This window comes from Echeneis naucrates, chromosome 7, assembly GCF_900963305.1.
Source record: "Echeneis naucrates chromosome 7, fEcheNa1.1, whole genome shotgun sequence".
Lineage (NCBI taxonomy): Eukaryota > Metazoa > Chordata > Actinopteri > Carangiformes > Echeneidae > Echeneis > Echeneis naucrates.
This window is the reverse complement of record NC_042517.1, coordinates 17,175,302-17,203,000: the sequence shown is the minus strand read 5'-3', so window position 1 is coordinate 17,203,000 and position 27,699 is coordinate 17,175,302. Positions and strand designations below refer to the sequence as shown.

Here is a 27,699-nt window from a genome sequence, read left to right as displayed (position 1 = left end):
TGACTGTGTATGTGGTGAGAAATGTGCATGCGAAAAGAGTGTGCCTTTGAAAATGCAGGTCTTACTGAAGAGGAAGGTAGTCTGAGATCATACTCAAGTTTTCGGTTTCTAATTGCGTTACAGCTTTCTTGAAAACAAAGTCTGTATCTACACAACGGAAGTTATCAAAATGTTTGGCCATCAATGAGAATTAAAATAAAGGCTACAATTTAAACTTCAACAGCAAGATCACCAGCGTTAATTCGATTACTTACCTTACGCAGCCATTGAATTGTGCAGTATCAGGACATGTCTTGGCTAACAATACACACATCAACTACTCGTATCTTTGTGTCAAAACTCAGACTCACACTCACACTGACTTCAACACACACCAGAAATCTGAGATCGCTCTTATTCTATTACTTAAGCAGTATGGTTGTATGTGTAACAGAAAATAGTGCTGTGTGTAAAGGACACAAGTGCAGATGTATATAAGAGTAGGCTATTTAGACCAAGTACACCAGCACAGTCCTCAATGCCACATCTAAAACCAAACCTTTATGAAGATTGTCATGTTCAGTTCTGACAGAGTATTAGAAATTAAAAACACATCTCAACATAACGCAGTCCAGTATGACACCATCACTAACAATGACCTAAATGCTAAAAAACGATTTCATTAACTGATATCTGACCGAGTGAACAAAAACTGAATGTTACATCACATCGCAAAAGTTGACTTCATGCATAACTCAGACTGTGAGTGAGTGTGTGTGTGTGTGTGTGTGTACACAAGAAATTAAGGGATATAAAGCATGTGATGGTCAAACACAACATCCTGATATGATTTATGATCTCATAAACATTAATCCTAAGGCATGTTTCACACGTGTGTGAATGCATGAGATGGAAGGGGAGAAGCTGTGTGGTGCAGGTGTTCAAGTGAGTCTCAGAAAATATGGTCATTTCTACGAGATGAAGGTTGGAAGGGATGATGGGATGGCGGGTGGGAGAGACAGGAGGAGGGAGGGTTGGAGGAGGAAGGAACGCTCTAGTCCTGTCGCCTTGGGTGCATCAGCAGCAGGAATTGTTCTCTGCCCTGTGGGGGCCATCTGACTGTTCCGTCACCCTCCACAGAAGGCTGACTCTGCCTTAAAGTGCCCGGCCCTGCGCCTGCAGTTCGACATGCTAGATGTTTAATACAGACACAGGGAGAATATTGAGAACACCTCGGGAGGAATGCAGCACACAGGCTCAAAGAAAGAGAGGGTTTTCTGTCAGTTTGTAGAACAACCACAAATAGAGGAGCCCCTGTACGAAGTGTGCGTGGGTAGACTGTGAATGTAATTGCCCAGGATTCGAACCAGAGACGGAACTCTATCACAAAAATGAAATGTGCTAGATCCAAGAGTTAAGCACCTCTCAACAGAGTGCACTTGTGTTGAGTGGGGGGTGGCCTCATATGGATGATTGTGTAATGCGCAGACATATCTGTGCTTGGAAATATACGCCATATCCATACATGACGCTTCAGACGAAACGCCTCTCTCCGTGTACTTCTGCAATCAGTGTGGTGTAATTCAGGGCATCACTTTTCAATAAGGCAAGAGAATTGGCCCCAGGGGTGACCCTCCTGCTTAAGTCAACACAATGAGTGTAATGAGATGAAATACACACACATAGGCACGCATGCACGCCTACACACTGGAGATGGGAACCCTTGCTGCATAGTAAATGGAATTCATTCATATATATGCAGTGAGCCTGATCAGGAAGTTCTACTCACACCAACACCCATGCATTTAGCAGCACACTCCATCATTTGATACAGGTGAGAAAATCATGCAGGCTCCATCAGATGTGTGGTGAGAATTAAAACACATCTGAGTTTCACTTAGAAGTCACATCCTTTCCAGGCCAGCAGTTGGTGTGTCCTAAAAATTTTCACTTGGGTTTTGGCAAAAGAAACCCCTCAATATCCTCCCTTACCAATCAATTTTTGGAAATGGACACATTCACTTGACAGTAGAAGCCCGTGTTCCTGGTCGACATGTCTGTGTTTGCTCCTAACACTCACTGAGTTCATCAGCTGAGTCCATAATTAATCAACCCAAGTGGAGCTGGCGCCTTTTCTCTTATCATCACGTACAGCAACCCACGCCCTCTGGGCCATCAGCGGATTAGTGATGAGTGCCGGTGATAGGAAGCCCCTCACAAAGGCCTCATTAATTAGCCCAACACTGACTGTGGCCGCAGCGTGCAACACATGTCCTCTCTAATCAAAACTTTACAGGAACACGATCGACCTCCAGATCACGCACTGCTCGATATTAAACCTTGATGCGCGCATGCATTAAGTTACGGGTGTGTGCAGGAAAGGAAGAGAGGCGGTGGGGCTGGGGGGGTGGGGGGTTAAAGTGTACCGTTTCCAAATGAACGTTGCAACTTTCTCACATCGCTGACCAAACCGGCGACGCTACACTTTACAGAGAAGCCTATGAATGATCGATCGGACAGGTGGGATCGGGCAGGGGTGCAATTCAGAGGCGATACAGCGGGACGGGAATCACAGGGCGGATCAGCCCAAAAAACTGCCAACATGCCACCGAAGTGAAGCCCGACAGAGACGGTGTGTAGTACTCACTCGGCCCCCCTCCGGTGCGTTAGAGGAGCATCCCGGTCTCCAGCGGCCGGCTCTTCAGATGAGTTCTCCTGGGACAGCGCGCCTCGATCCTCACTATCATTCTTCGCAAAGCTCCAGCCTCCTCACAGCCTCCCCTTACTCTTCTTCTTTGACATTATATATTTGAAAAAAATTCATTAATTAATTAAAAAAAAAACTGCTACAGGTCAAAGGGGATTGGCCTTTAGATATTGTTTCCGTGCTCCGGTCGCAGGTGTCTCGGTCTGCTGCTCAGGAGTGATCCCTATCTGAGGGGATGCTGACGCGCAGCCGGAGGGGCTCGTCTCCTGCTTCTCTCATCTGGCTCCATCAGCTCTCGGTCAGGCAGCACCATGTGACTGAAACCGCCGTCGATCAACGCGAAACAACTTCATCGGTTTCCTGTACAGGTTTTCAAAATAAGACCATCATCCGGCGGTTGCAAAATAAAAAAAAAATGAGAATTACACCTCAAGCTAGAGTCAGGCCTAGCCAAATCATACATGGAATCATCCTCATATATATATGGCGGATTGTTTATTTGCATAACATGTCATAATAATAACACGGCAAAATGCGTTGATTTTGAAATTAAAGTATTTATGTTAGCTTGAGTTCCTTAAATTAACAATGTGCAATGCTGGCCAACTAGTAAGAACAACGTCTAAGTATTTAAATAGTAAAACAGGTTTAAAATCGGAGGAAATTGGATTTATATTCCCCACTTAAGCGGGAAGAAAAGTAAATGGTGTTTTTTTTTTTTAATCCTGAGAGCGAAAACGAGCAGACAACCGATCAAAGTGAGTGCGAAAGTCAAATTGAGTCACAATCCTGTGCTAACATTAGCGTTAGCATGCTTCCGACGATTGTGTCTAAGTTTCATCGTTCACAAAACTTCACAAAAAGATGATTTTGGTGAGATTACCATGCCGAGCAAAATGTGGAACTATGACACACCTGAGTCTGTCTTGACAGAGGCCAGTGGACGCATCTCAGTCGTACTTGAAGAGCCTTTGACTTCCAGGTGGGCGAACAAGCACTCTAGTGGCAAAAACAAATGAATAGAACTGCTTAAATGAAATCTGAATGTGTGCAGTTTAACCCGATGTTTCCTGATTTCGGAAACAAACTCTTAACATTGTGCAATAATATATATTCTGGGTTCGTATTTAGCCTGCATGCTTTCAGCATATGCACAATTGTTACTTTAACTTAGCCTTTATCTAGTGGTGGATATGGGGGGAATAGTGCAAACTTTGGGAAAAGGGATACACGTACACACAATTATCAACTCCAGCTCTTTTGGTTCAGATACAAGATAGAATAAGTGCACTAATCTGTCTCTTTTACTTGTCCAATTTACGCGCTTTACTGCGTGTAATTGAGAAAGGAAATATACCTCTTACAAACATATTTTTTTATCATTGCACAATAAACAGCGTATATTTTGAGGACTGAACTCTCCAACTGATAAAAATGCTTTTATTTTGAAGAAACCCTGCCCAGTTTCCTGCACTTTCCCAGTTTGTGTTGGACTTGATACATCTGAGAAAGCGCCCATTCAATTAGAACCGACCTCTTAGACGAGCGCCCTCAGCCGGCTAGGGCTGAAATAACACCAACGACTCAAAATGATCCTGGGCACCAGTATTTCTCCACCAAGGCATAATCCCATTATAAATTATTGACATGCTCCTCATTATAGCCTCTGTATTTATTCTTCATCGAGTCTGGAATTTTCTTCATGGCCGAAAAAAAAGGAGTAAAATCTGATGAAACTCTGCCTCCAAGGGGGCATACATTATCTTGAACTATTATGAGAATGGGCCTAAATAAAGAAAGCATTCATATGCTTGTCAAATAACCAGTGGTAGCCTTAATTTGCAGTTTTGTGGGCTAGTTTGTGTTGATAAATGTATTATGGCGCTGGACTTCATGTAGCAGCTCATTTGCTGCTGATTTAAGGTTAGTTTATGGTGTAGTATTTGTCACAGTAGGTGTGCAAAATATGCCTTCCCCACAGAAGAGGCCCAGGTGACACATGGTACTGCAGCCTGAGTAATACCATCATTTGGAAGCCTGTAGTGTAAAGCAAACTACTGCTTGAACCATGATCATTTGGGGAATAATTCAGGCTGTTGAAATTATAAGCAAGGTTGGAATATGCTCTTGCGTCTCCATCAGCATCAGAAATGATGAATTGGCAATAGTGCAACTTCTCTGTTGTGTGTGTGTCTGCAAGATGGATTTTCACTGGTGTGTTGGAGCGCCAAATGTGTGAGAATAGAAAGAAAGGAAGGGTGGGAAACTAGAAGTGACAGCCTTAGACACTTTCAAAAAGAGAAAAGCCTTGTCCTTTTGAGGTCTTTTTTCCTATTGTTGTCCACTCTAAGCCAGACTCTGGGGTCTCAACCACAATGCAGGTCCCCTCAGAGCAGCGCACCACTGGCTGTCCTGTCACTTCATATTAGTGGAGAACAGCAGCCCCCAAGGGTTTGGACACACTTGTCATGAAAGAAGTGCTCTGGACACACATGCACATACACACTGAGTAGGTCGATAAGGATGTGTTGGCCAAAATGGCAGTATGGCAACACAAGGAGAACCTCCATCAAAGCTTCTAACAGAACTGTAAGAGTGACCTTATTTCAGCTTCAGCTCTACTCACCCGCCTGCCGACCCACATACACACACAAACAGACATCTTTATGGCTTGCATTCAAAAGCATGTTCTCATAAGAAATGCAGTTTTGAATGAGTGAGCTTCATGCATGCAAAAAGTGCAGGATAGTCACTAATGTATTCTTGTTGTAGGTTGGGCTCTTCCTGTCTTATTGTGTAACAGTAAAAAGTGGAAAATATTACAGAATAAAAAAAAAAATGTAAAAAATTGGTTAATACCACGGAATAGGCACACAAATACACACAGGCAAAACTCTGCCTGCATTTGATGAATCGGCAGGCCACGTAGTATAAGTTCACATCCTGCTGCCAAGCTTTGTTTAAACCCTCAGAAATGTATTTTAGGAGTCGAAACTGCATTTCAAATATACACAATATTACCCTGAATTAGTAGTGAAATGTGTTTGGGCCAAAAGAACAAACAAAATCGTAAATAAAGCATGAAAAATAAGTTCCTGACCCCAAATATTGGCAACTGACTGTTGAAAAGAAAAGTAAAAAAAAAAACAAACAAACAAACATACAAAAAAAAACCAAAACAAAACACAGGCCTATACGCCTATACGCTCTATGGTAAGAAAACAAGATAACTATAAATTCTCAGATGACCAAACACGAGAGTAAGGATACATAATACTGAACAGGAGGAACTTCCTGGCTGTATAAAAAATTACATCAAACAATAAAGTATGACTGTAAAAAAACAAGCAAACAAAATAAAAAGTAAGAATGAAATTATCAAAGGATAACAAACTATTACTCATTAACCCGGGGCTGATGCGAATGGAGTGCCTGTTCCTCTGGTGTGAGAGGCTCATGATGAAAGAAAATCTTTAATTTCCTTTATCTAAAAAAGAAGTGACCAAATCGGTTTTCATGAATACCCTGCGGTTATTTTTGGCCGTGGGGGAGGACTGGGGGGGGGGGGGGGGGGGGGGGGGGGTCCCTTCGGGCCGGCCGGCTGGCGTGGGACGAAGGAGGGGAGAGAAGAATGGAAGGAGCGGCATGGTGCACTGTAAAGGAGCAGAGAGTGATGAAATGAGATGGGAAGTGTTTCCACAGTCAGTCCAGAGACCCGTAAAACATTTATCAAGCTGGTGGTGAGGAGAGACGAAGGACCGGCCTGTGTACACTCCGAGAGGAGGACGACGAAAAGGATGGCCGAGAGAGGTGCTTTTAACATCTTTTCCATTATAAATCATACTGAGCAGTGGCTGCCCAGAAGGCAAATGGCGACCCAAACAAAGTGTCTGTCAGGGTGAGGAGGATTTAGAAAGAACAGGGGAGGTAGTTGCAACCCCCCCACACAAAATTCCAACATAAAGGGGAAAGTGTCATCTGAATGAAATTAAATCGTCTACGTATCAACATCCAGGTGAAGTTGCTGCTCAACCTTTGCCTTGACATAAAATATATAGAAGATAAATAAAAACAAAGATTGCGCTTCCATTTTGAATGGTGGCCCCGCAGACTGATGGAAACGTTGCGGGGAAACTCGCCCGCTTGCGTCTAATCGTGTCGTCACAAGATGGCGCCTGTCGTCCACCAGCAGCAGGCCCGGTCCAAAACGGCGCCCCTCCTCAGCACACCCGAAGGAGGACCGTCCGGCTCCGTCTCAAAATCAGACGCTGACATCGTGAAGAGACAGAAGTGGCCGTATATTGGACTTCCATCAACACAACGCCCCATCAAATTTTGGATTCACCCACTCAACCAGTGTGTCTGATTGGCACGTGGGTTTTAATTACGGATCTGATCACCATGACAATAAACTGATTGGCTTCAGTTAAAACTGTCTGATTCCGTAAAAGCGCACACGCTCCCTTCCCACCCATCACCCTCCAGGAAACACCACCCTCGGTCAGACCCATCGACCCCCGGTCCCCCCCCCCCACACACACACCCCAGCACTACTCCTCCTCCCACTCCTCCTTCCTCCTCCCCTTCTTCCTCCCCCTCCTTTCCTCTCACACGCCGGTTCACAACCATCCAGCCACCTAACCAGTCACCCCAAGTGCGTCCGGGCAGCTGGAGCGCAGACAGAGAGACAGACAGCAAACCAGCCAGAGCGACATTCCCCCGGGTTTTTATTAGCATTTTTAATACCCGATTTCTTTGAGGGAGACGCCGGAGAGGAGGAGGAGAATGGGACCCCGGTGCCTGGATCAGGATTGAGCGTGGACGGCACATCCGGAGCTCCTCAGACCCTTTCCCGAGTCCTTTCCTCCCGACTCAGAGTCACGCTGTCCCCGCTGACACAATGGGCTGCTGCAGTGGGCGATGCACTCTCATCTTTATTTGCACTTTACAGTTGGTGAGTTGACCCACACTGCTCTTACTTGTTGTTTGGCAAGTTGGTGGCAATGCGATGAAAAGCGTCAGTGCTGCTGTGATTTTCTCGTGATGATACTTTACAGCCAAGTGTGTGTTTTTCTTGAGGCAGCAGTGTGTGCCTTGTTCAGCCGAGGGCTGAATGTCACATGGTACTCACTGTTCGGAGATATTCTTGGTACATCAGCACATTTGAAAAGTTTTATCACTCACTATAAGTAACCACATGCTCACTATAAGCAAATCTCTACGTTTCCATATTTTCTGGCTTTCCTTACTGGCGTAGCCTTTTTGCTGAAATTGTGTTGGACCAGCAATTGTATTCAGTAATATTACATTATGTTGTGTAATTATTATTATTATTATTATTATTATTATTACTTTAGCTGATTCATGAAGCTATTTACAGCTATGCCACAAAACATATGGTATTTGGAAGTCAGCTCTTCTCAGCAGCAACATACTCAAGCAGTGGCACGGGGATGGACAGTATCAGGGTAACTATGCTATGTGATGAAAGTGCATCAGTAGATTTATTGATTTTGCCCTTTTGAATATTGTTCTGGTGACCTATTATCCACTCAACTACCACCTGACATCATACTAGACTAAGGCATCATGTTTGCTCAAAGCCTCTGTCTGTATTAGCTAAGTATTCAGAGTTGCTGTTGATTCATGATGGGAAACATCTGATGTCATGCTTGCATTTCTGTCTCTGATCTTAACATTTGCAGAATTTGCTCATCAACCACTCAAACCAGTTGTGTCTTGGGAGCTGTTGATCCACACACAAAAAAAAAAAAAAAATGCATGCAGATGTTTCAGCTTGTCTGAGATTTTCAGTTTCTGGCCACTGAAGTGTTGAGCTCTAACATTTTACTGATGGTAACCGTGCAGTCTCAGATGATGCTTCCCATCAAGTCACAGGCTAGCTTTCCTTTGCCATGATCCCCGGGTGTAGAGTTTGTTTGACGGCGTGTGACTATGTTATTTATGATGGTATTAAAAACTGAGCTTGCTCACACCATAAGTCCCTGAGTAAATGACACTTTTAACAGCCAAGGGAGCAATAAAATCTTCTCCAGACAAAGAGTCAAGTTGTAAAGTTGGAATATATTTCACCGTGCATGAGAAAATTTTAAATAACTGAAACCAGCCATGGTGGGAAAATGCGACCACAGTTTCAGAGGTGGCTATGAGATGAATAAAATACCCAGCTCTCTTCACATAGTTGTATTTCCCATTAAGCCAATATCTCCATATCGATCCACAGGTTTCCTGCTGCTGTTTAGGTTGACACGAGCTGCTTAAGTTTATATGCCAAGAAGCTGTTCATCGACAATTTAAATGAACAACCGCCTGAGTTGAAATACTTTGTCTGAGGAAAAAGATTAAGACCAGTGTTTGTTGCAGTTCTCTCTTTGTCATTTGAATTAATTCTTACCGCCTCCAGCCTCAGTTTCCTGCTGCTCTTCTTCAAAATTAGTAGAGAGCTGGTGTGTGTGAGACATTGTGTGCGTATCTTTTATATTTCAACCCTGTAAATGAGCTAGATAGTGAAGAACATAAAAGTCAGTCTCTATGTTTTAGGTCACAATGGTTTCAGTTTTCCTGCCTTATTAAAATTATGATTTACAAACACACGTTCAAGCACAGACGTCTATGAAGCCACCTTGAGGGACACACCTGTGTTTCCTTCCCAGACTTCGGACCTTTTTGCCTCATTAGAGGGAAAGAGGTCGACCATTTGTTAAGAGGTTTATAAAGCTGTCAGCAGGCTGCCTAAAAAGTCCCTGAAGACTCCTGGAGACAGCTTTATTTCCCCCTGGCTCTATTTCTGGATGACCTGGCCCTTCCTGTCCGCAGAAACAAACACTTGCTTACGCACATACAAACCTGCACACCTCTGATGACTTTAACTCTCAAAGAGGGGTTGCATTAAACCATGCAAGACTCTTTGAAAGGTCATCAGTTTATATGCGCGTGTGCATGTATGTGTGCATATTCCCATGAATATACATGTGCGTGTGTGTGTGTGTGGAGCGGCACAAGGGGCCCATGTGCTCCCCAGGCTGAAACCTATGCATTGACAATGAGCCAGGTTATTCCCAGTCCATTACAGGGTAAAACTACCATTAACAAAACAACATGCCCTGCTCCTCAGATGTAAAAATAGCCCTTGTGAACCGCTGTGTGAGCTAATTAGCCAGGCAGAGTGCTTTGATCAAACCTCTTTTGGCATCTTGGCCATCCTCTAATTGAATTGTGGTGCGCTTTCCTCATCAACAGGCCAAGCAGTGGGACTCATCTCTCTGGGACAGAAGGCAACAGATAATGAGCCTGTATTGATCGAAACGCCTCTGTTCCCTCTTCTCTCTGCTACCTAACTATTCCAGACAGTTGGCCTGGATGGTTGTCAGAACCCTGGCCAGACCAGAGAATGGTGAGCGCTGCCTCACAGCGCTGTCTGTGTAATGATTTGTCAGGACTTCAAGACACAACCAAGTCCATTTTTGTCTTTAATGGCTGGTTGTTCCAAGTGTTGACCTGGGGTTGACCTTGCATGGATGGTTTCAATTGCTCAGATACAGGACCAATTCCAAACGTGTTGTGAGCGTCAGCAGCCGTCCATGAGGAGGGACGTGGACCTGAATGGACAGTAGGTGATTGATGCAGGAGGCCTCCTCATTGGTCATGGTGGTTTTTCAGGAAAGGGCAGGCAGATGGACACGCACGCACGCACACACACAGATATCATCACACTGGGCAAGGGTAATGTGCTAAGAACTGAACATTGACCCTGAAAATGCCTTGATCTAATGGCACCAGCACCGCTGACTGATGCAACCTCCCTGAGACACAGACACCATTTCATGTGACTCTTGCAAAACACGCCCACAGACACAGCTGTGCATTCTGTGAATTAAAGATACATATTATAACTTTTGGAAGAAGTTCAGCTCAATAACACGTAAGTAATGAAGAAAGGAGCAGGCAGGAGTTTTTGATCGCAGATAGGGAGGAGGAAAAAGTCCATATTGACAAAGTGAATGGCTTCATCTGGGCCATTGTGAGAAAAAAACGGTTGCCAACTTGGTGAATCCTGTCAAAGATATTTTCAGATTTTTACCTCATCTTCACCTTTTAAAACTAAAAGACTGTAAACAAGCACCATGAGAGTGTATCTGTGTAACACCTTGCATCACACTGCCTACTTTCCTTCTAGTCTTGTGATGACATAGCTAGAGGGAATACCAAATTTGTAGTTTAGGCCTCAGAGAGGAAGACTGAGTTCAACCAAAGTGCTTCCAAGAAAGTTTTAGCAAATGGGCATGGTGCTTCACCCAGAGGAGTGCTATCTGCATGACATGCCTCAGCAGGCGTCATGTCAACTCCTATACATTACAAAGGATGTAGACTGTTTTTTCAATGCCATATGGATGCGCTCAAATTCAAATTTCTAGCTGAATATTCATGAGTTTAGAGATGCTGGATGTCTATCCACAGTCCTTCTCTCCCACCTCACTGGTCTGCAGTTTTTAGACACACATACATACTCATACACATAAATGCACAGCCACAAGGTCTTGGCCCACATCTTTTATATTAATGCACCTCTCAGCTGTTGTAAAATGAGAGTTACTGTTGCTCTCCTATTAACCACTTTTGAAGGTGATATATCAAAACTGGTACAGAGTGAAATATGGAATCAGTTCTTGGCAGGAAGAAGCGAAATTCAATTTTACTGCTTACAGATAATACACACATCTGTTTAGGGTAACTTGTTTAGTGGGTACTTCGTTGAGTCTGTTGTGAGTAAATTTTGTGCAGAGGTTCTGTGTTATCATGGAGCCTCATGTGATGAGTGATAATGAACTATATTTCCTTGGCAGTGCCAGGTTGATGGAGGAGGGAGGCCAGTGGGAATAAAGGGGCTGGTCACAAGTCTTTTATCTCTGTTTCCTTCCCTTCGTCTACCACTCTGTGTGCCTCCTATTAAGTTTTCATAAAGCCGCTCTGGACTGTGATTCATATCACTGGGAGTAAGAAGTACATTTTTTTCCCCACTATTTGCTTTGCCTTGCACAGATGGCAGCAGAATGAGATAGCATCCCTATCTGAATTATCCATGCAGAAACAAAATGTGGTGTCTGTGAGACACAGCTTGCTGTTCAGAGGAGGATTCCCTATAAACTATAGGTGGCAACTTATTTATTTTTTTATTTTTTTATTTTTTTAATTAAAATTTTTATCTATGAACAGAAATTTTAATAGGGATGTATCACTGTATGCTTGGGGTCTTCAATACAATTAACACTAATATGCAGGTTACGCACACAGATGTGGACTGGAATTTGGGTTTCTACATTTATCAAGGCTTTGAAAGAAACAAGTCTATGCCTTTTTTTTTTTTGCCCACTGGGCATGTTCTTACTTTAGAGAAAAACTGATTTGATATGTGGGGTATCAAGATCCCACATGTACCCAAAGTTGTCATTTACCATAGTTGGTGAATAAATTTACAGTCTAGTCTAAGTAAACCACATATATTAGTTCTGGTCCCCCAAGACTGATGATTCAGCAGCTCAGAGCATGGAAGTACATCATCATTCAGAGAAATTATGTTAGTCATTCAGTCTTAGTTGGATGTATTCATCCAACTAAGTCCTGTTCAGGCAATTAAAACAACATGTTGGATGATTAAAAGCTGTTCACTTCAATAACCAAAAGCAGCCAACCACTGCTAAAAAGATTTCTCTGCAAGGCCTGGCTCATTATTGCAACGTAGAACATCAGCTTCTATCACCAAGCAAGCTCTATAAATTCAGCTTTGTAATGTGCATCTCAGTTTGCCATGCCCTTTTTTTAAAGGAGGGTTCATGTTTAGAATTTATTTGTTTTCTTCCCAGAGAGGTTGTCAGAGTAAGTGATTGAGGGCAGAAAGCTGACAGTGTGTGATCATGCTCGACAGAAGCTGCAGCAGTTTATGTGATTTCAGAGATGAAGGCCTTAACTCTTTCTCACACTGTCTCTGGCCCTTATTCCTCTCTATCTGAAGGTCTCACAGGTCATCCTAATTCGCTATAGTATGTGTATCCAGCTAGACTGCTGTGTTTTTGCTGTCACATGGACCCCCTGTGCTCAATGCTGATTGTGGTCTTGAACAGCTGCGTTGATTGCTACACCTGGACAGCCCTCATCCACGGAAGAGTGGACCCTGACAGGACTTGCATGGCCCTCGCTGCAAGTAGCAGCCAAATCAAAAAAGGAAAAGCAACTATATAAAAACAGTCAACAGTGGCTGTAAGTCAGGAGGCAAGGAGACTGCATAATAAATTCAGACTCAAAGCTCAGACCTCCGGAGCTCCCCATATGCTGTCATCTCACCTGAGAGCCTATGCATGACAAGAAGCACTGCTTGAATGTGAAATAAATGCTCACGCTCCGCCCTTACAGTGTATCCTTCGTTAAAACACAACAGGGCTTTGTGTTATCTCCCTTGCCCATTTTCTTTGTTTACTAACCCCCCCCCACCCACAACTTCCAAATCCTCTTCCTTATTTTCTCCCCCTGCTGAGATCCCAGGTTGAAATATGCTTGAATTATTGATCGCCATCTGATTAAGCAGCAAGGCTGCAGCCACTGGAGATTTGGGGGAGATGCAGATAGAAAGGTGCAGAGAAATATACAGGGAAAAGCGGGGGATGGGTGGCGGTTACGACCTCTCACTCTGGGCCAATTATGAGCACGATCCCAGAGACCTGACATCTCTATGTTTAGCTTTTTCGACCCCCCCCCCCCCCCCCCCCCAGCTCTTTTTGGAGCAGTGTTACCACGGAAACCCTCATGTACACAATGAAATGCAGAAATAGCAGCCTGGAGCAGAAAATGTAAAGCCACCTGTCAAAATTACACTTGGAATATATGATATAAATCCGAGATGGCGAGTTCAGGAGAGAGATGGGTGCTGCTGGACGACCTTAGGGGGTTGTACTGCATACAACATGGGGTTTAGTACACATCCTGTTCTCAGGACAACTGTCACTCTAAAGATAGCTCTTCTTGCGTATCTAGCCTTTAACTTCACCACAGAAGTGACCCACCCAAATGGCAACATAACAACCAGTCCGATGCAGCTCAGCAGTTTACTGGAGACCAACGCTCTTTTTACTTTCGTGTGAGGCTCCCTCTTGAGCAGCGATAAAAGCAGTGGAGTGTGATGGTAATTAAGAAGAAGGTGGTAAACTCCAGTTGTTGCGCAACCTTCCCCTGGAGTTTGGTGTCAATGCCCTTGCTGAGCACATGTTAGTTTATAATAATATGTGTGCTCTCTCTCCCTCTCTCTCTCTCTCTCTCTCTCTCTCAAAAAAAAAAAAAAAATCTCCACTTTGCCCCTGGTGGCCCTTTTTACAACTGTTCACCATTTTAATGTCTTCAATTTAACAGACCATTAATTATGTGGTTGGAGGAAAAACCTTGGGCTGGCAAATTTGAGTGTGTGCGCATGTATCCATCCATGCACGGGCTTGTGTGAGTGTGTCCATGTGTGTTCCACATCAGTGATACTGCAATAAGATATAATGGAGATAAAACTAAAACTATTTGCAAGCCCATTTCTTTCCTTCTATTCCATTCCATTGCTGCATTGTCATTTGTTATAGTGTGGCATAGAATAAATTGCTTTGGGAGCACCACAGCTAGGATGAATATGTTGATAGATCACACTCAGTTGAGTGGCTGCAAAGCCTATTCATTTCACTCAATTCTCTGTACGGGTGTACTTTTGGCAGTCTTTGTTTTACAAGCAGTTGATGACTTCACCAATGTTTTTTTAATAAGTGTTTCAAGTGATCAAAAGGTCAGGTGGCAGGGATGCACAGATCATAACTTAGTACTCGTGGATGAAGGATCAAGAGTAATGCTGTTATGATGAAAAGAGCAAAGCTTATGACTCGTATATGGGAACGAGCAACTGAGAGCTGTTTGCTCTGTTTGGCTGTGTCTTCTTGATTAGAATTTCCTCTGTCATCGCAAGATTTGCATGCTTGATAATTGGGGCGAAACCTAAACAGCTTTTTGCAAGATCTGGGACACGGAGAGACAGACAGAGAGTGAGGATTGGTTGGTTTAAGCTGCTCTCATTTCATCACTTTTCCTCCATCTTATCCATTGTTGGAGCGTTAGGGTTTTATCCATTCCTCTATTCTTGTCCTGCTTTTCTTCAGTCAGCTCCTCAGAGAAGTATCTGCGTGCACATGTGTGATCTTTTGTCTGTGTATTTGTAGACTTGATAATGTACCTGATATACTTTGTTTACAAGTGTCTGTGTGTGGTGCAGGCCGCTGTCTCACTTCTCATTTCAGCCACACAATAAAGACTGAGTTTGAGCCACACGAAAAGTAGACAAAACCTCACAAGGGACATCTATCTCTTGAATTGAGACAGACATCATATCGTGCAGTGCTGCTACATTCCTCTTCACGTTGATGCAGTAGAAGTCTAAATTTGCCTCTAATAATCCAAATATTTCCACCACCTTTGCAGATAAACTTGAAAGAAATGTTTGGCTGACGGCACAGTGGAGGAAGACAGATAAAGGGAGGAAAACAGACGGCGCAACATTAGCTTTTTACAAGGGATGCATGTGAGGAAGGAAGGAGATGTGAGCAAGGATGTCTGCTGTCACGGTATATAAATTTGGGTCATATCTCAGTGAACCTTACTCATCATCACGTCAGTTTGTTGCTTTTTTTTTTATGCTTCTGGGTCACTTTTACTTTGGCTGTTTTTACAATAGTGAGAATGACAGACGAGGGACATAGGTTCAGTGATTGTGAAATAAATACAATCTTTTTAACCTGTCTCCCACATTTAAAACTTGATTATGGAGATTAACATCTATATGTTAATCTTCTTTGTTATATATACGCAGTATATATAACAAATATATACTGCGTCTTATTCAGTTTAACATTCAAATACTCTCTTCTACTCTCTAGAAGATGAAAAAATTTATATTCTATTCTATTCTACTTCTATTCATACAATGTGGGTTAGTTTCATTGGATCAGATTTGATTGACAGTGCCCCCCCCCCCCCCCCCCCCCCAAAAAAAAAAAAAAAAAAAAAAAAAAGCAAAACTGTCAACGGATTCTTATTCAGATTTTGCTAAATCCTGATTGGTGTCCTGCTGACTTCAAACCAGTGAGAAGAAGTGGGAAAAGAAGGAAATACAGAAATCGCTAAACTGTTCAAACATCAGCAGAAAATAGATGGGCTGCTGTCTGCTGAGGTTTGAGCAGCTTTATGGTGGGACTGAACCACACACAAGTGAGAACATCAGAGACTTTTTAAGGGGATTTATGGAATGCTGTTTTAGACATGAAGTCATTATTCCACTGCACAACACTTGTCTAAAATGGGTCTTACATGGCAAAGCCTAATCATCGCTCAGCAGTGATTATTTGTTTTCTAGCCAAATGAATTTATCTGAATAAACAGAGACATCGTTTCCCAAGATGATTCCTTAAATTTGATCTAATCCATTTAATGTTCTACTCAAAAATACTCACAGTGGATATCATATAGTTAGCATCAGCTAGCTTTCTTGTGCTGTTTCATTACTTCTTTCATCCATTTTTCTATAAATATTTTAAAACTCAATAGACCTTTTTTCCACAGCAGATATTTTGAGCTTATCATAGCAGGGACAGCTGTGCTTCTAACATTGTTTTGAAATATGACATGGCAGCGAAGCACAATTCCTGGAGTGTAAAATAAAATTTTGATTAATAGAGTCTGATCTTTAGCCATTTCAGTGTAAAAGTGAAATGCAGATGGACACCCTTCTGTATATGATAGATCTAGTTTGGTGAGTATCCGAGCTCCACCATGAGATATTTCTTCTTTGCTTTATTAGTTAAGCACAGACAGTAATATTGGGAAGTTCATTTTGTAGTCATCAGTATTGGTTTTTTTGTTTTCGGTCTGGTTTTTCTATTCTCTTCCATATAAATCAAGAAATTTTTTCCACGGTGGAAATGCGGGATGAGGAAACAGGGTAGCAGATGAAGAGACTGAAGGAGATCAGAGTGTATTAGAGAGTGACAACATTAACTACAAAGAGCGCTGGTCAACATGCAGGGCAGGAAGGAAGAGCTTTATTTAGCTGAACTTAACTCAACTGCATTGAAGTGTGCGGTCCAAAGAGCACCGACAGGTGAGCCTGTTAATGTTCTAGCACTCACATGTTACTTGCATTTGAAATAAACGGTTCTTTGATTCATAGAGGTCATTGGTAGTCAGATTAGTCAGCATCTGTTTGGCACCACAACTTAAACCAAGTGGTGTTTAGGAAGGATTCAAAAGCACAGACTGCTGTGTTTCACTGTGAAAACAATATTTCAAACAGAGATGGAAAAGGAAGTGTCTTATGAAGGCACCCTACCTCTTAATCCCTGTCTCAGCTTTAGTAGACCAGGCATCACCACGGGCCATCCATCTATTCAACTCGCCATGTGCCAGTGCCACACACATACACTCACCCATCATACACTTACTGAGATTGGCACCATTAGTTACACAAGGGCCAGGCAGGCACCAGGACATAATGACTTTACCCAGGCAAGAGGTGAAAAATTGGATTGTAGAAAGTTTTTGAGAAGTATTTACTGCCTGTTGGGAATCCTGAAGTAAAGACAAGGCAGGGCAAAATGTGGCACACTTAAAAAGCCAGCCAGTTGTTGATTCAAAGCAGGTCTCTGTTGCTGTCCTTCTTTTTATTTAAGTTTGGAGTAGAGTACATTGTGGAGGGTTTTTGAATCCCTCAAACATCTTTTTTCTGATGATTAATCCAACAGCAACAGCAGAAGTAAAATTATGTAAAAGTCCATGACACGAACATTTTGTCACCACTGAGTGAAGTTAGAGAAGACCCAAACTTTACAGCTTCTAAAAAGGAAGTTGTGTGTACTCCCTTATAAACATCTTAGGGGTCAAGAAAATCTTAAAATAATGTCTAAAATGTTTTTTTAATCCTAATTTATAGAGAGATTAAAAGACAGCTTTTTTCTATCTTGTGCACCAATAAAAAATATTCTAATGACAACTGGTTATTGGAAAAGGTGACACATTTATAGCCGCTTTAGAATCTGTAAATTGAATGCCTAAAAGGGGAAAAAAACAAGTACACTTGCGCACAAAACCTATAGACCTATCGCCTGAGACAATTTACTATAATTTGGACTCTAACTAGCTCTTTGGAGTTACGTGAAACTGTGAAGACTTCTAGAATATTTCTGTATGTATTTTCTCTTGGTCATTTTTGGAGCCTTAAAGAAATATATAAATAAATAAATAAAGTTCAACAGAAAGTAAACAAGAACACCTCAGATTTTGTGAAGTGAAGATTTTCTTTCTGATTCCTGGTGTTGGGAAGGATGATATACAGCTCTAACAAAAGTGGAGCTAGTGGATCGTTGGTCGTCGAGGGATTTAGATTCTGTGCCATATAATCACAACATCCTTGGTTTGAATCCGACCAGGGAACTATGCTGAAGATCATTCCCATCTCTCTCTTTGTTTCCTGTTAGCTGCTTCCAATTACTGACTAAAATAAAGGCATAAGAGCCCAAAAATAAAATATATATATATGTAAATTTGAGCTCCCCACATTAGTGAAGCAGAGTACAACAATTGCTTTATGTTGAAACTGCATGAGGATGAATAAAGAAACAAAGATGAACCATGAATCAGTGGTTGGCTGGAATTTTATAATGTGCTCTGTTTTGCCATTGTCTGACTCCCAGTGACTCCCAACAGGCATGAAGTCCCTCCCTCTCTCTCAGACGCTGAAACTTGAATGGAAAAAGAAGTGGCGAGTTGGACATGCCAAACAAACGATGCTTGTCAATGTTACTGCTCTGTCTGGCTTGATTTTCCTGGCTAGCGTTTTTGTATAGCTTAAAAAAAACAAAAACAAAAAAGACATTAGTGAAGCAACTGAAGGGGAGATAACACGGTGGAGGGGATTCTCTGTAATAGTCCAGTCACATCTCCTGGCAATTCTCAATGTCATTCTTCTGCCAAACAGTGGAGACTGACTCATGCAGCCTGAAGTGGTACAGAATGAGCACGCATAGACCTGATTTTTCGAAGCCACAGATCCTGATGACACATTCAGTAACATGTTATTAGGGGTCATTTCATAGAGGACACACAGAAAGAAAAATGGTGACATGATTTATGGTATCTGGAGGCTAAGGTGGAGAGCTGTGGAAATGAGAGGGTCACCGGTCACCTCCATCCTCTTGCTCTGGGGGAGTGTTGTCAACTCCCATCTCACTTTCACACCGAACACTTAGTCAGAAATGTATCCTACTGCTGCGTATCTTGTGAAAACATGACAAAGTTAGTAATCATCTGCAACTGTCTGCCACACAGTTGAGTCCCTGGTTGAAATTCCACTTGGATGCTTATGCAACATTTTTTAATGCATTCCAGCCACTTATCTTAAGCACACGAGCACATTTTATTCAGCTCTCAAACAGTGCTGATCAAACAGTATTTCTTTCTCACGGACACGTTCACTCTGATCCTCTCAACACTTTTATCTGTAGCTTACTTTCTTCTCGTGTTTGTGGCATGTTGAAGCAGATGGAGATGACTGAAATGGTTTGAAGCTTTAATGTTCTGGGACTTCAAAATTTAGGAGAGGAAGGATTACAGTCTACGGATGTGTCCACCTTTTATGTCCTTCATCACTCTGTTTGTGTTGTCTGGTTTATCCACACCTCCAGGAACGGACTGAATGTATACCAGCTAACATCCTCTCACCGAATTAGAACCAGATGGAATCGGCAATCGTTAATAATCAGGCATCACACGGTTACATTAGAGTAATTGGCGGTTTCTTAAAGTTTTGAGTAAATAAGAGAAAAACTGTATGAAACGGGGGAGAATGATAGAGGAGACAAAGGACATGCAAAAGTAAAGGTGCAAGAGGGGCTTGTTACATCCTGTTGTCATACCCACCCCTCTAATTGCTTAGTATTTATGGTGGGAGGAGTGGTATGTGTGGGCAACGTGCTTCTCCACATGTGTACACACAAAACCAAAGTACACACTAAGAGATTCCGTCACCCCAGTGGGAGTCATTTGTGCTTGCCGGAGGTCAGTGGGAGGCTTTTACGGGCCGTTATGTAGCCGGCTCACTGTTCCTGGAAGAGCATTGGTATCTTTTGATCAAATTCAACCCCACTCTCCAGCAATGTGCTCCTATGAATTGTGGGCTAATTGTGCCATGTGGGTTTGTGTGATTGCACGTGTGTCTGTGGTGTGAGTGTGTTTCTGGCTGGGCAGAAACACACTTTCTATCTTTGATTGATTGTTGTCATCTTGGTCCATTATTGAGTTAGCAGCGAACGTGATAGGCTTACAACAGCATCTCAAAGGAAAGAATACATACTCACTCACTCACTCACTCACTCACACACTCACACACTCACACACACACACACACACACACACACACACACACACACACACACACACACACACACACACACACACACACACACACACCCTCATGCCTATACTTTTCTTTCATGCATCAGCTGGTGGAAGTCCATAGTCATATGTAATGAATACATTAAGCAGAGCATGTGTGTTGAACGGAGGGGGTTCTGTCTGCCTGAACTGTGGCAGCAACCATTGTGTGTTGTGTGTCTTTGTACGTGAAACATCATGAGCAGAGGAAAGATCTTGAAATTATCACAATAATTACAAAAATGAACCCTGAACTGAACCTAAACTGAAACTGGCATAGTTCTAATTGCAGTTAATCAAAATATATGTTCATACTTATTTTGCTGATTAGATATTTCACAAAATGAAGATTGTAGCAAGTACCCATATTAGATCCCGTTTCTTTGTCCAAACAAAAAGTTGCATAACAGATTTTGAGTCTTTTGTGTCAGGGAATCTATTTACTTTGTGTGATAGTGTAGCGCCAGCCACAATTTACCAGACACTGACTTAACAAATGGACCTGAGAGAATAAATGCACAGTATAATGGGTCTTATTTTTAGCAAACTATGTAGGCAGTGTGCAGTGTTTGTAATAATCAGGCAGACTGCGGGTAAACATATGAGGTATGAAGCTTCCTGATCCTGTTCTCACCTTTTTCTGTTTCACTTTACCTTCACAAATTAGAACAGTTTATGGGTTAGATGCAGTGCCATTGTGGATGGTAGTTCCTCTCTTTGCTCTCAGAGAATATCCAGTTCCTTTTGAGACGCTGCTCCAATTTGATATGGCTATATCACATCATTTCTGCAGATTTGTCATCCTGCCTGTATTTCGACTACAAAAAAGGAGAAATAATCAACGGCACCCCACACACTGCGTCCAAACAGGAGAACGAGCTGGCGTCTGCGTTTCAGTTGGCATTTATTGATGTGCACATAAAAACATTAATGTTTTGCAGCCATGTTGTGTCTAAACGGGACAGAAGGCAGCCAGCAGAAAGTATCACCGCTTGACTCGCCCTCTGTCTGTACCAAGCAAGACTAATTCACGGGCAGGTGCAGGTGGCATCAATTAGACACTTTATTCACCCCCAGTGACACACACACACACACACACAGGTCCACCCCGCCATTACCCCTGGTGAGAAGACACACCACTGCTCCTACACTGTTCTGCCACTGGATTCCCACCTGGTGACTGGAGAGGCCTCCAAAGTTGTTGATGTTCCTAAAACTAGTTTGAAATGCCTTTTTCACTTTTGAAGACAAAAACGGTAAATTGCTGGCACATACTGATGCACCTGACGCTCATACTCAGATGGGCCTTGGCATCGAAAACATGATTGATTGGTATTAGGGGACTAAAGTGAGCCAAAAAAATATTCCCCACACCGCCATACCCCCACCTGCAGCCGACTGGACTGTCAGCACCAGGCCGGCCAGGTCCATGTATTTCTGCTGTTGATGCCAAATTTGGACTCTACCATCTGTGTGCCTCAGTAGAAATCCAGCTTCACTGGACCACACTGGGTTGTTTAATTTTTTTTTTTTTTTTTTTTTTTTAAACTTCAACCGTCTATTATTGATGAGCTTGTGCCCATCTCAGCCTCAGGTTTTTGTTCCTGTCTGACAGGAGGGGAAAGTCCCAGGAGACCAGCAGTTTCAAACTCACACCAACGTATGACACCAACAATCACGCTCCAGTCAAAATCACTGAGATCAAATTTACTGTCCATCCTGCTGTTTGATGTAAACAGTAAATGAAGCTTCTGACCTTTAGTTTGATCATTTTCTGTGTCGGGCTCCTGACGCCTGATTGGCTGATTGGATAATTGCGTGAATAAGCAGGTGTGTCTTGTAAAGTGCCTGGTGAGATTTACGAATTATATAAAGATAGATAACACACCAAATAAAACACAAAAATGTGTAATTATCAAGGTTTTAAAAAACTCATCAAAATAATTACTCATTATCGTCATTGATCAGGTGTGAAATTAGCTTTTTACATGCATGTTGTAATTAAGTGGAGATCTGATTAAAGGATTCATCCAGATGTTTGTTTGGTTGTGCGTCTAAAAGAGTCATAGTTTATCCACCAATGTTGTCGGGGTCTGTCCAGTGAGCCCTACCACCCAACCTGCAATTTAGCTGCAGCCTAGCTGTGCGTCATCTTTGCTGACATCCTCCTGCATGAGTTTTATTGAGCTCCCTAACCATGAGCCAGAGCCGAGCAGAAGATGTATGACTCTTTTGACTTTATTCATTTCCTTCAGCTCCTCCTCTATCCAGGGGATACACAGAGGCTATTAACAGAGAGGGAGCAGAGTCCTTCTGCGTTGCTATATGTCGTTTGTGATTTTTCTCTGCATTTTCTCACATCTCTCCATTTATCTGCTTTTGCCATCCCTTTTTTTTTCCCACAATATTCTCTTCATCCATCTTAATTTTGTTTTGCAACCGTGATTTGTTTTAATTTTTTGCCCCCGCGGTTTCTGTTGGAGTGAAAGTCTTTTTTTTTTTTTTTTTTTTTTTTTGAGATTGCTTAGTTAATCCTTGACTTTGGTATGGTAATACTTGGTGCAGGTCGCACTTCACTCACCTCGCCCCGTGTTGCCCCACTCGCTGTCTGTGGAGTTATTGCCCTCTGTGCAAGAGTGTTCATTTTTAATTATCGCTCAGCATTTGATCATCCCGCTCCTCTGCCTGCCACAATGTCTCATCGGGTTGCTTGTAACATTTTCATTACATTTGGAAAGAGAATCTCTTGGTTTGTCTATGCGCATGTGTGTGTGTGTGTGTGTGTGTGTGTGTGTGTGAGATGTGAATGTGCCGGTTGGTGCGTTCCTATCACTGCAGCAGAGACGAGATTCCTCTCTCCCTCATCCATCTTCAAGCGCTTGGCTGGAAATGACATGTCGACACAACAAAATACATCGTTGCTTGAGATACAGACGCAAGCACACACAGGCACATCCATGTACACACACCTCATTTACATAACGCATGCACTAGGCTCACCCAAACCACAACCATCACAATTGAATGCCTTACCCAAACCCTGACATCCATTTAATAATGGCATCCAGCATTTTGACTCCCCCTCCCCACACACACGCACACGTACAGGAATGGATTTGGATTGGCAATGCAATTTTAATTAAATGGTTTTTAGCCCCCCCCCCCCCCCCCAAAATGGCATGCTAATTGAGTTGAGTTGATGCAAATTGGGATTCACAGTCCTAGAGGGTTTTTTTTTTTTTTTTTTTTATTAGCTTGTTGTTTTTTTCCCCCTCCTGTTGCACCAAATGTTGTTTGCAAAGAAAAGACATCATAAAAGAATCATTCTGTCCTAAAAGAATGAGCCTAGAACCTGCAGGTTCAGCAGTGTTATCTCTCTTCAATGGACAGGGTTTCATGCATACATGTGCATGCATGAACATTGGCGAACACATATTTTAATAAGCATCTAAGCTCACTGCAGTGGTTTCATTTAGGAAGGCTCTCAGCTCCCATAAAGTTCCCAGTGCATTCTCATTCCTGGAGGCCATTGGCAGGAAGGTTGGAAATACTGAGCACCTCTTTAGCTCAGCAGGAGACAAATCGATAAATCTGTCACTGTTTATTTTATAAATTCTTTAGTCTTCACCTCTGGGCACTCCCCCTGTCAGATGCTAAATACAACTCATTCAAAGCAGGATTGTTTGCCAGTTGCTCTAAGGTGAACAGACACTGTCTTCCATAAACTATTAAAAGTAAATCGCTGTGATATCACTGAGAGTATAAGCTGCCATTTTTTGGGATTGTTTCACGTTCTGTGTAGCTTCCTCACGGCATTTCTCGCCGTTTATTGTACAGGCAGGAGAAGCGGCTTTTCATCCAGAACTTGTGAAGCTGATAACATCTGTCTTTCTTATTTTTTCCTCCTCTCGCCTTTCAGGTGCTGGCTTTAGAAAGACAAGTCTTCGACTTCCTGGGTTACCAGTGGGCCCCAATCCTTGCCAACTTCTTCCACATCATCATCGTCATCCTCGGCCTCTTTGGCACCATCCAGTATCGGCCACGCTACATTGTGGTGGTGAGTAAATATAACTGAAGGGAAGTAGTTTGTGTGAAACCAGGTACACTCTGTGAGATAATCGTATTTCTAACACTGTTTGTTAAGCAGATTCACATCACTTTGCATCAGCCCTCTCTCTGTGCATGTACTGTAGATTGGACATGTTGTTGCCTTTCCTCTCTAATTGCAAAGTGTGCTACAAGCTCTTGCGCATTTTGCAACACCCTTATATCACTCTAATCCCAAGGTAATTAGGACTAATTAAAGGGGGCGTTGTGTTTGGGAGGGTGGGGGGCTAAGGAGCTCATCAGATTTATACCAAGCTTTGCGTTTCTGGACAGAGAAGGTCATTCTTTATAATACAGTGCAAAGCATGGGCTGCCCTTTGCTGCTTTTGTTAGAAAACAGCACCATGAAGTTCAGTAAATCCGCTTTAACGCACTTCAGTTTTTATTTGAAACATAACGTGCATTTGAGGCATTAAAAGCCTATTTTGAGCAGCGTTAGTGGAAGCACAGATGGCAGTGTTAATGACAGGAAAAGATTGGGGGAGATAGAAAGGGATAGTCAGGAAAGAGAGTGAACAAAGAGAAGCAGGGGAGGTGGAGAAGAATAAATGGGAGTCACACAGGATAACATGAAGCAACAGAGGAAACAGGAATTTAAGGGCGAGAGGAAGGAGGGAAAGCAGAGCTATTGTGTCCTAGCAAGTGGAAAATGGGAGAGGGCAAGCTCGGGGCTTTCATGATTCGACATGTATGTTTCTAGGAAGGTGGCCTCGGTTCTTCCTCTGACATCTTAAACACACACACACTGTGAGAATTTCACAACCTTCTCACTGATGACTCTTTCTCTGTGTCAGTGAATACTACTCTGTACCACTTTATCTGTCAACAGCTGGCTGTCTGGCTGTACAATTTTGTAATTGGTTGAGTCGTGAACTTTTTGCCATCTCAGCCATTTGCAAAAATCCAGTTCCCTCAGGGCTTAAACTCTCTGAACTCACCACCGCCTGGAAAAACAGTGAGGTCTCAGACACAAATGCATGTGTGTGCGGTGCCTTTATATGTACTGTGTAAGTATGTGGGTCTGTATTAATTAGCAGCATGTGTGTTGGAAGACATTGGTCACTGACTGTACTTAATTTAGGATACTAAGAGCTGCCATAACCTGTTTTATTCAGTTCATCTTTTTCGAAGCAGCTAATCTGTCTGTACCTCCACCCTTCAGTATACAGTATGGGCCGCTCTATGGGTCGCCTGGAACGTCTTCATCATCTGTTTCTACCTGGATGTAGGAGGCCTGTCCAAGGTAAGACGTTCAGAGTGTCACTTTGTGTGTTTGTTAGTTTTTTTTTTTCCTGAGACTCTTTCGTTGTGCATCCTTCAGCAAGGCCTGGTTGTTTTGGCTGAACTTTGATGAATTTTCTTCGCCTCCTAAGGTCACAGTAGACGGTGACAGTTGGTGAAGGAGTGAAGTCTGATTTATATTTGTGTCCAAGCACTGTGCCACCTACAGTATGGGTTTCTTTTCTGGCTGTTGAGAATCAAGTCTCATAAATGATGAAACCTTGGCTGCAAAAGACTAGTTTCTGATTAGCTAAATTGTCTGACTGAAGTCCTGTTCCTCATTTTTCCACATTTTTTTTATGGCTGGTACTTTCTGACAGTCAGGCAAGTGATTGGTGACGGAACTGCTAACCAGGTGTAAGATTGACTTGAGTTTTAAAAAATGCCTGAAATACAATAATCATTTAATAACGCACATTTTCAGATAGTCTCTCCTGACAGATCTTAATAATATTTCACCCATTTGTTAACCTAAAAAGGAATAATTATGTGAAGATTAATTGGTATAATCCAGGTTTTCTATGTTTGCACACAGTATAAATGTAACAAAAGACAGGTGACGAACATCGACTCACTCAGGCTTCCTGTCCTGTCCATAAAACTGACTTTATGATCTTTTTTCCTGATCAGATGTAGGTACTTCAATAAGATGTAAGACTGAACTTTCACAGTTAAATCTTAAATCTTGGCGAAAGCATAGCTAGCAAACCTGCCCTTCTATGACAAACCTTAAAGCCCTGATGTGAAGTTGAGGCTGAGTAAACACATTGTGCTTGTGCTATATTATAAATGTGTGGCGTGGCTATCTTAAAAAAAAAAAAATCCCTCACCAAGTTATAATTCACTTCATTAAGTTTAAATTTCTGCATGCGGTTCGATTATGCTCATCAGGGGTGAGGCCACTTACTTCTCTGTCCAGTTTCATGTGGCAGACTAGATATTCTAGATACTAGATATTAAGAGGTAAATAATCGAAAAGAAATCTCCTTTCCAAGCCACCACTGCGCAGAAGGTCACACTTCCAGATCTTTTCGGGCCCCATGTGGTTTCTAAGTGCAGATTAGATGTGTATTTATCCTGACAAAGAGAAGTGTTTGGGTTGTCACTTCTCAGCCTGTTAATTCATCTGCCCTCCCCCGTCCTGTCAACTTGTCTTTGCATTTTATTTCTCTCTCACCTCTTTCACAGTTTTTTTTTTTTTTTTTTTTAATAATTATTGGTTTTTCCATATATTCTGGGAATATCACTCATGCTAATATCCTCTTCACTGCGACCTCTCCCTTTCTCTAATCTCATTTTCTGAGTGACCGGTGAGAAAAATAAATTAATGTTAAGCGACGGTCGTCTGACCACCTCAAACAGTCAAATGAATTTCAGAAACACCTTCCCAAGCTCTGGTGACTTTGTCATTGTGTGATAGACCTTGGATCCATCATGTGTGTCTGCCTCTCACTGCGTGTGTGTGTGTGTAGATGTGTGTTCCTGTATGGTTGCTCTTAGAATAATGAGGCTTGTAGGGGCCAGATGCTTGGGGCTGAGACATGGCATTAACCCGACAGATGGAGCCAGCCTGGGCTCCCAGCTCTGCATATGGTGGCCAGGAGGAGAGCTGGCTAATGGAGTGCACACACACATACACGCTCACACCATGCACCCATACATGACCAATCTTGACACACAGCTTCCTGAGAGGGACCCAACACATTTTATCATAAACTAGAGTCAGCCAATTTTGTCTGCCTGCCTTTAATCAACACAGACAGGACTGTACTCCAGGTACTTTGTGAGTGTATAGATGACAATGCCCCAAAAGTGAGGGGCAGGTTGTCAGCATCAGATGCCACACGCTCTGTCACTTCTTATTGATCCTTATCCCTTCCCCCACAGTGCAAGGCAGACAGACAGACAGACAGACAGACAGACCCCGCTACATGACAAACACCTCTGTTATAAACGGTGCCAAGTCATTCACTGCTACGCTTTTTATTCATTCACTCTCACACTCTGCACACAGCGACAGCAGAAACGAACACTGACTCCTCACCAAGCTGTCCGAATTTAAAATTACTCTATCACTTGCTATTTTAGCATTGAGAAAAATCATGGAT

At 42.6% G+C, this 27,699-nt stretch overlaps 2 protein-coding genes across 5 annotated transcripts in view; one reads left to right on the top strand and one right to left on the bottom strand.

Moving 5' to 3' along the window:
* The window catches only part of LOC115046170 (uncharacterized), a 35,173-nt gene extending 32,211 nt beyond the window's left edge, over positions 1-2,962 (bottom strand). For all 3 annotated transcript variants that reach the window (XM_029506363.1, XM_029506365.1, XM_029506364.1), the window contains exon 1: positions 2,627-2,962. The gene's annotated coding sequence lies outside the window, so the exon portion shown is untranslated. The remainder of the gene's footprint in view (positions 1-2,626) is intronic.
* A 4,362-nt stretch (positions 2,963-7,324) lies between these two features.
* nkain4 (sodium/potassium transporting ATPase interacting 4) overlaps positions 7,325-27,699 on the top strand; it is a 42,522-nt gene continuing 22,147 nt past the window's right edge. For both annotated transcript variants that reach the window (XM_029506263.1, XM_029506264.1), the window contains exons 1-3: positions 7,325-7,640; positions 24,123-24,260; positions 25,473-25,553. In XM_029506263.1, the coding sequence (XP_029362123.1) occupies positions 7,587-7,640; positions 24,123-24,260; positions 25,473-25,553 (273 nt within the window). In that variant the 5' untranslated portion in view covers positions 7,325-7,586. The remainder of the gene's footprint in view (positions 7,641-24,122; positions 24,261-25,472; positions 25,554-27,699) is intronic.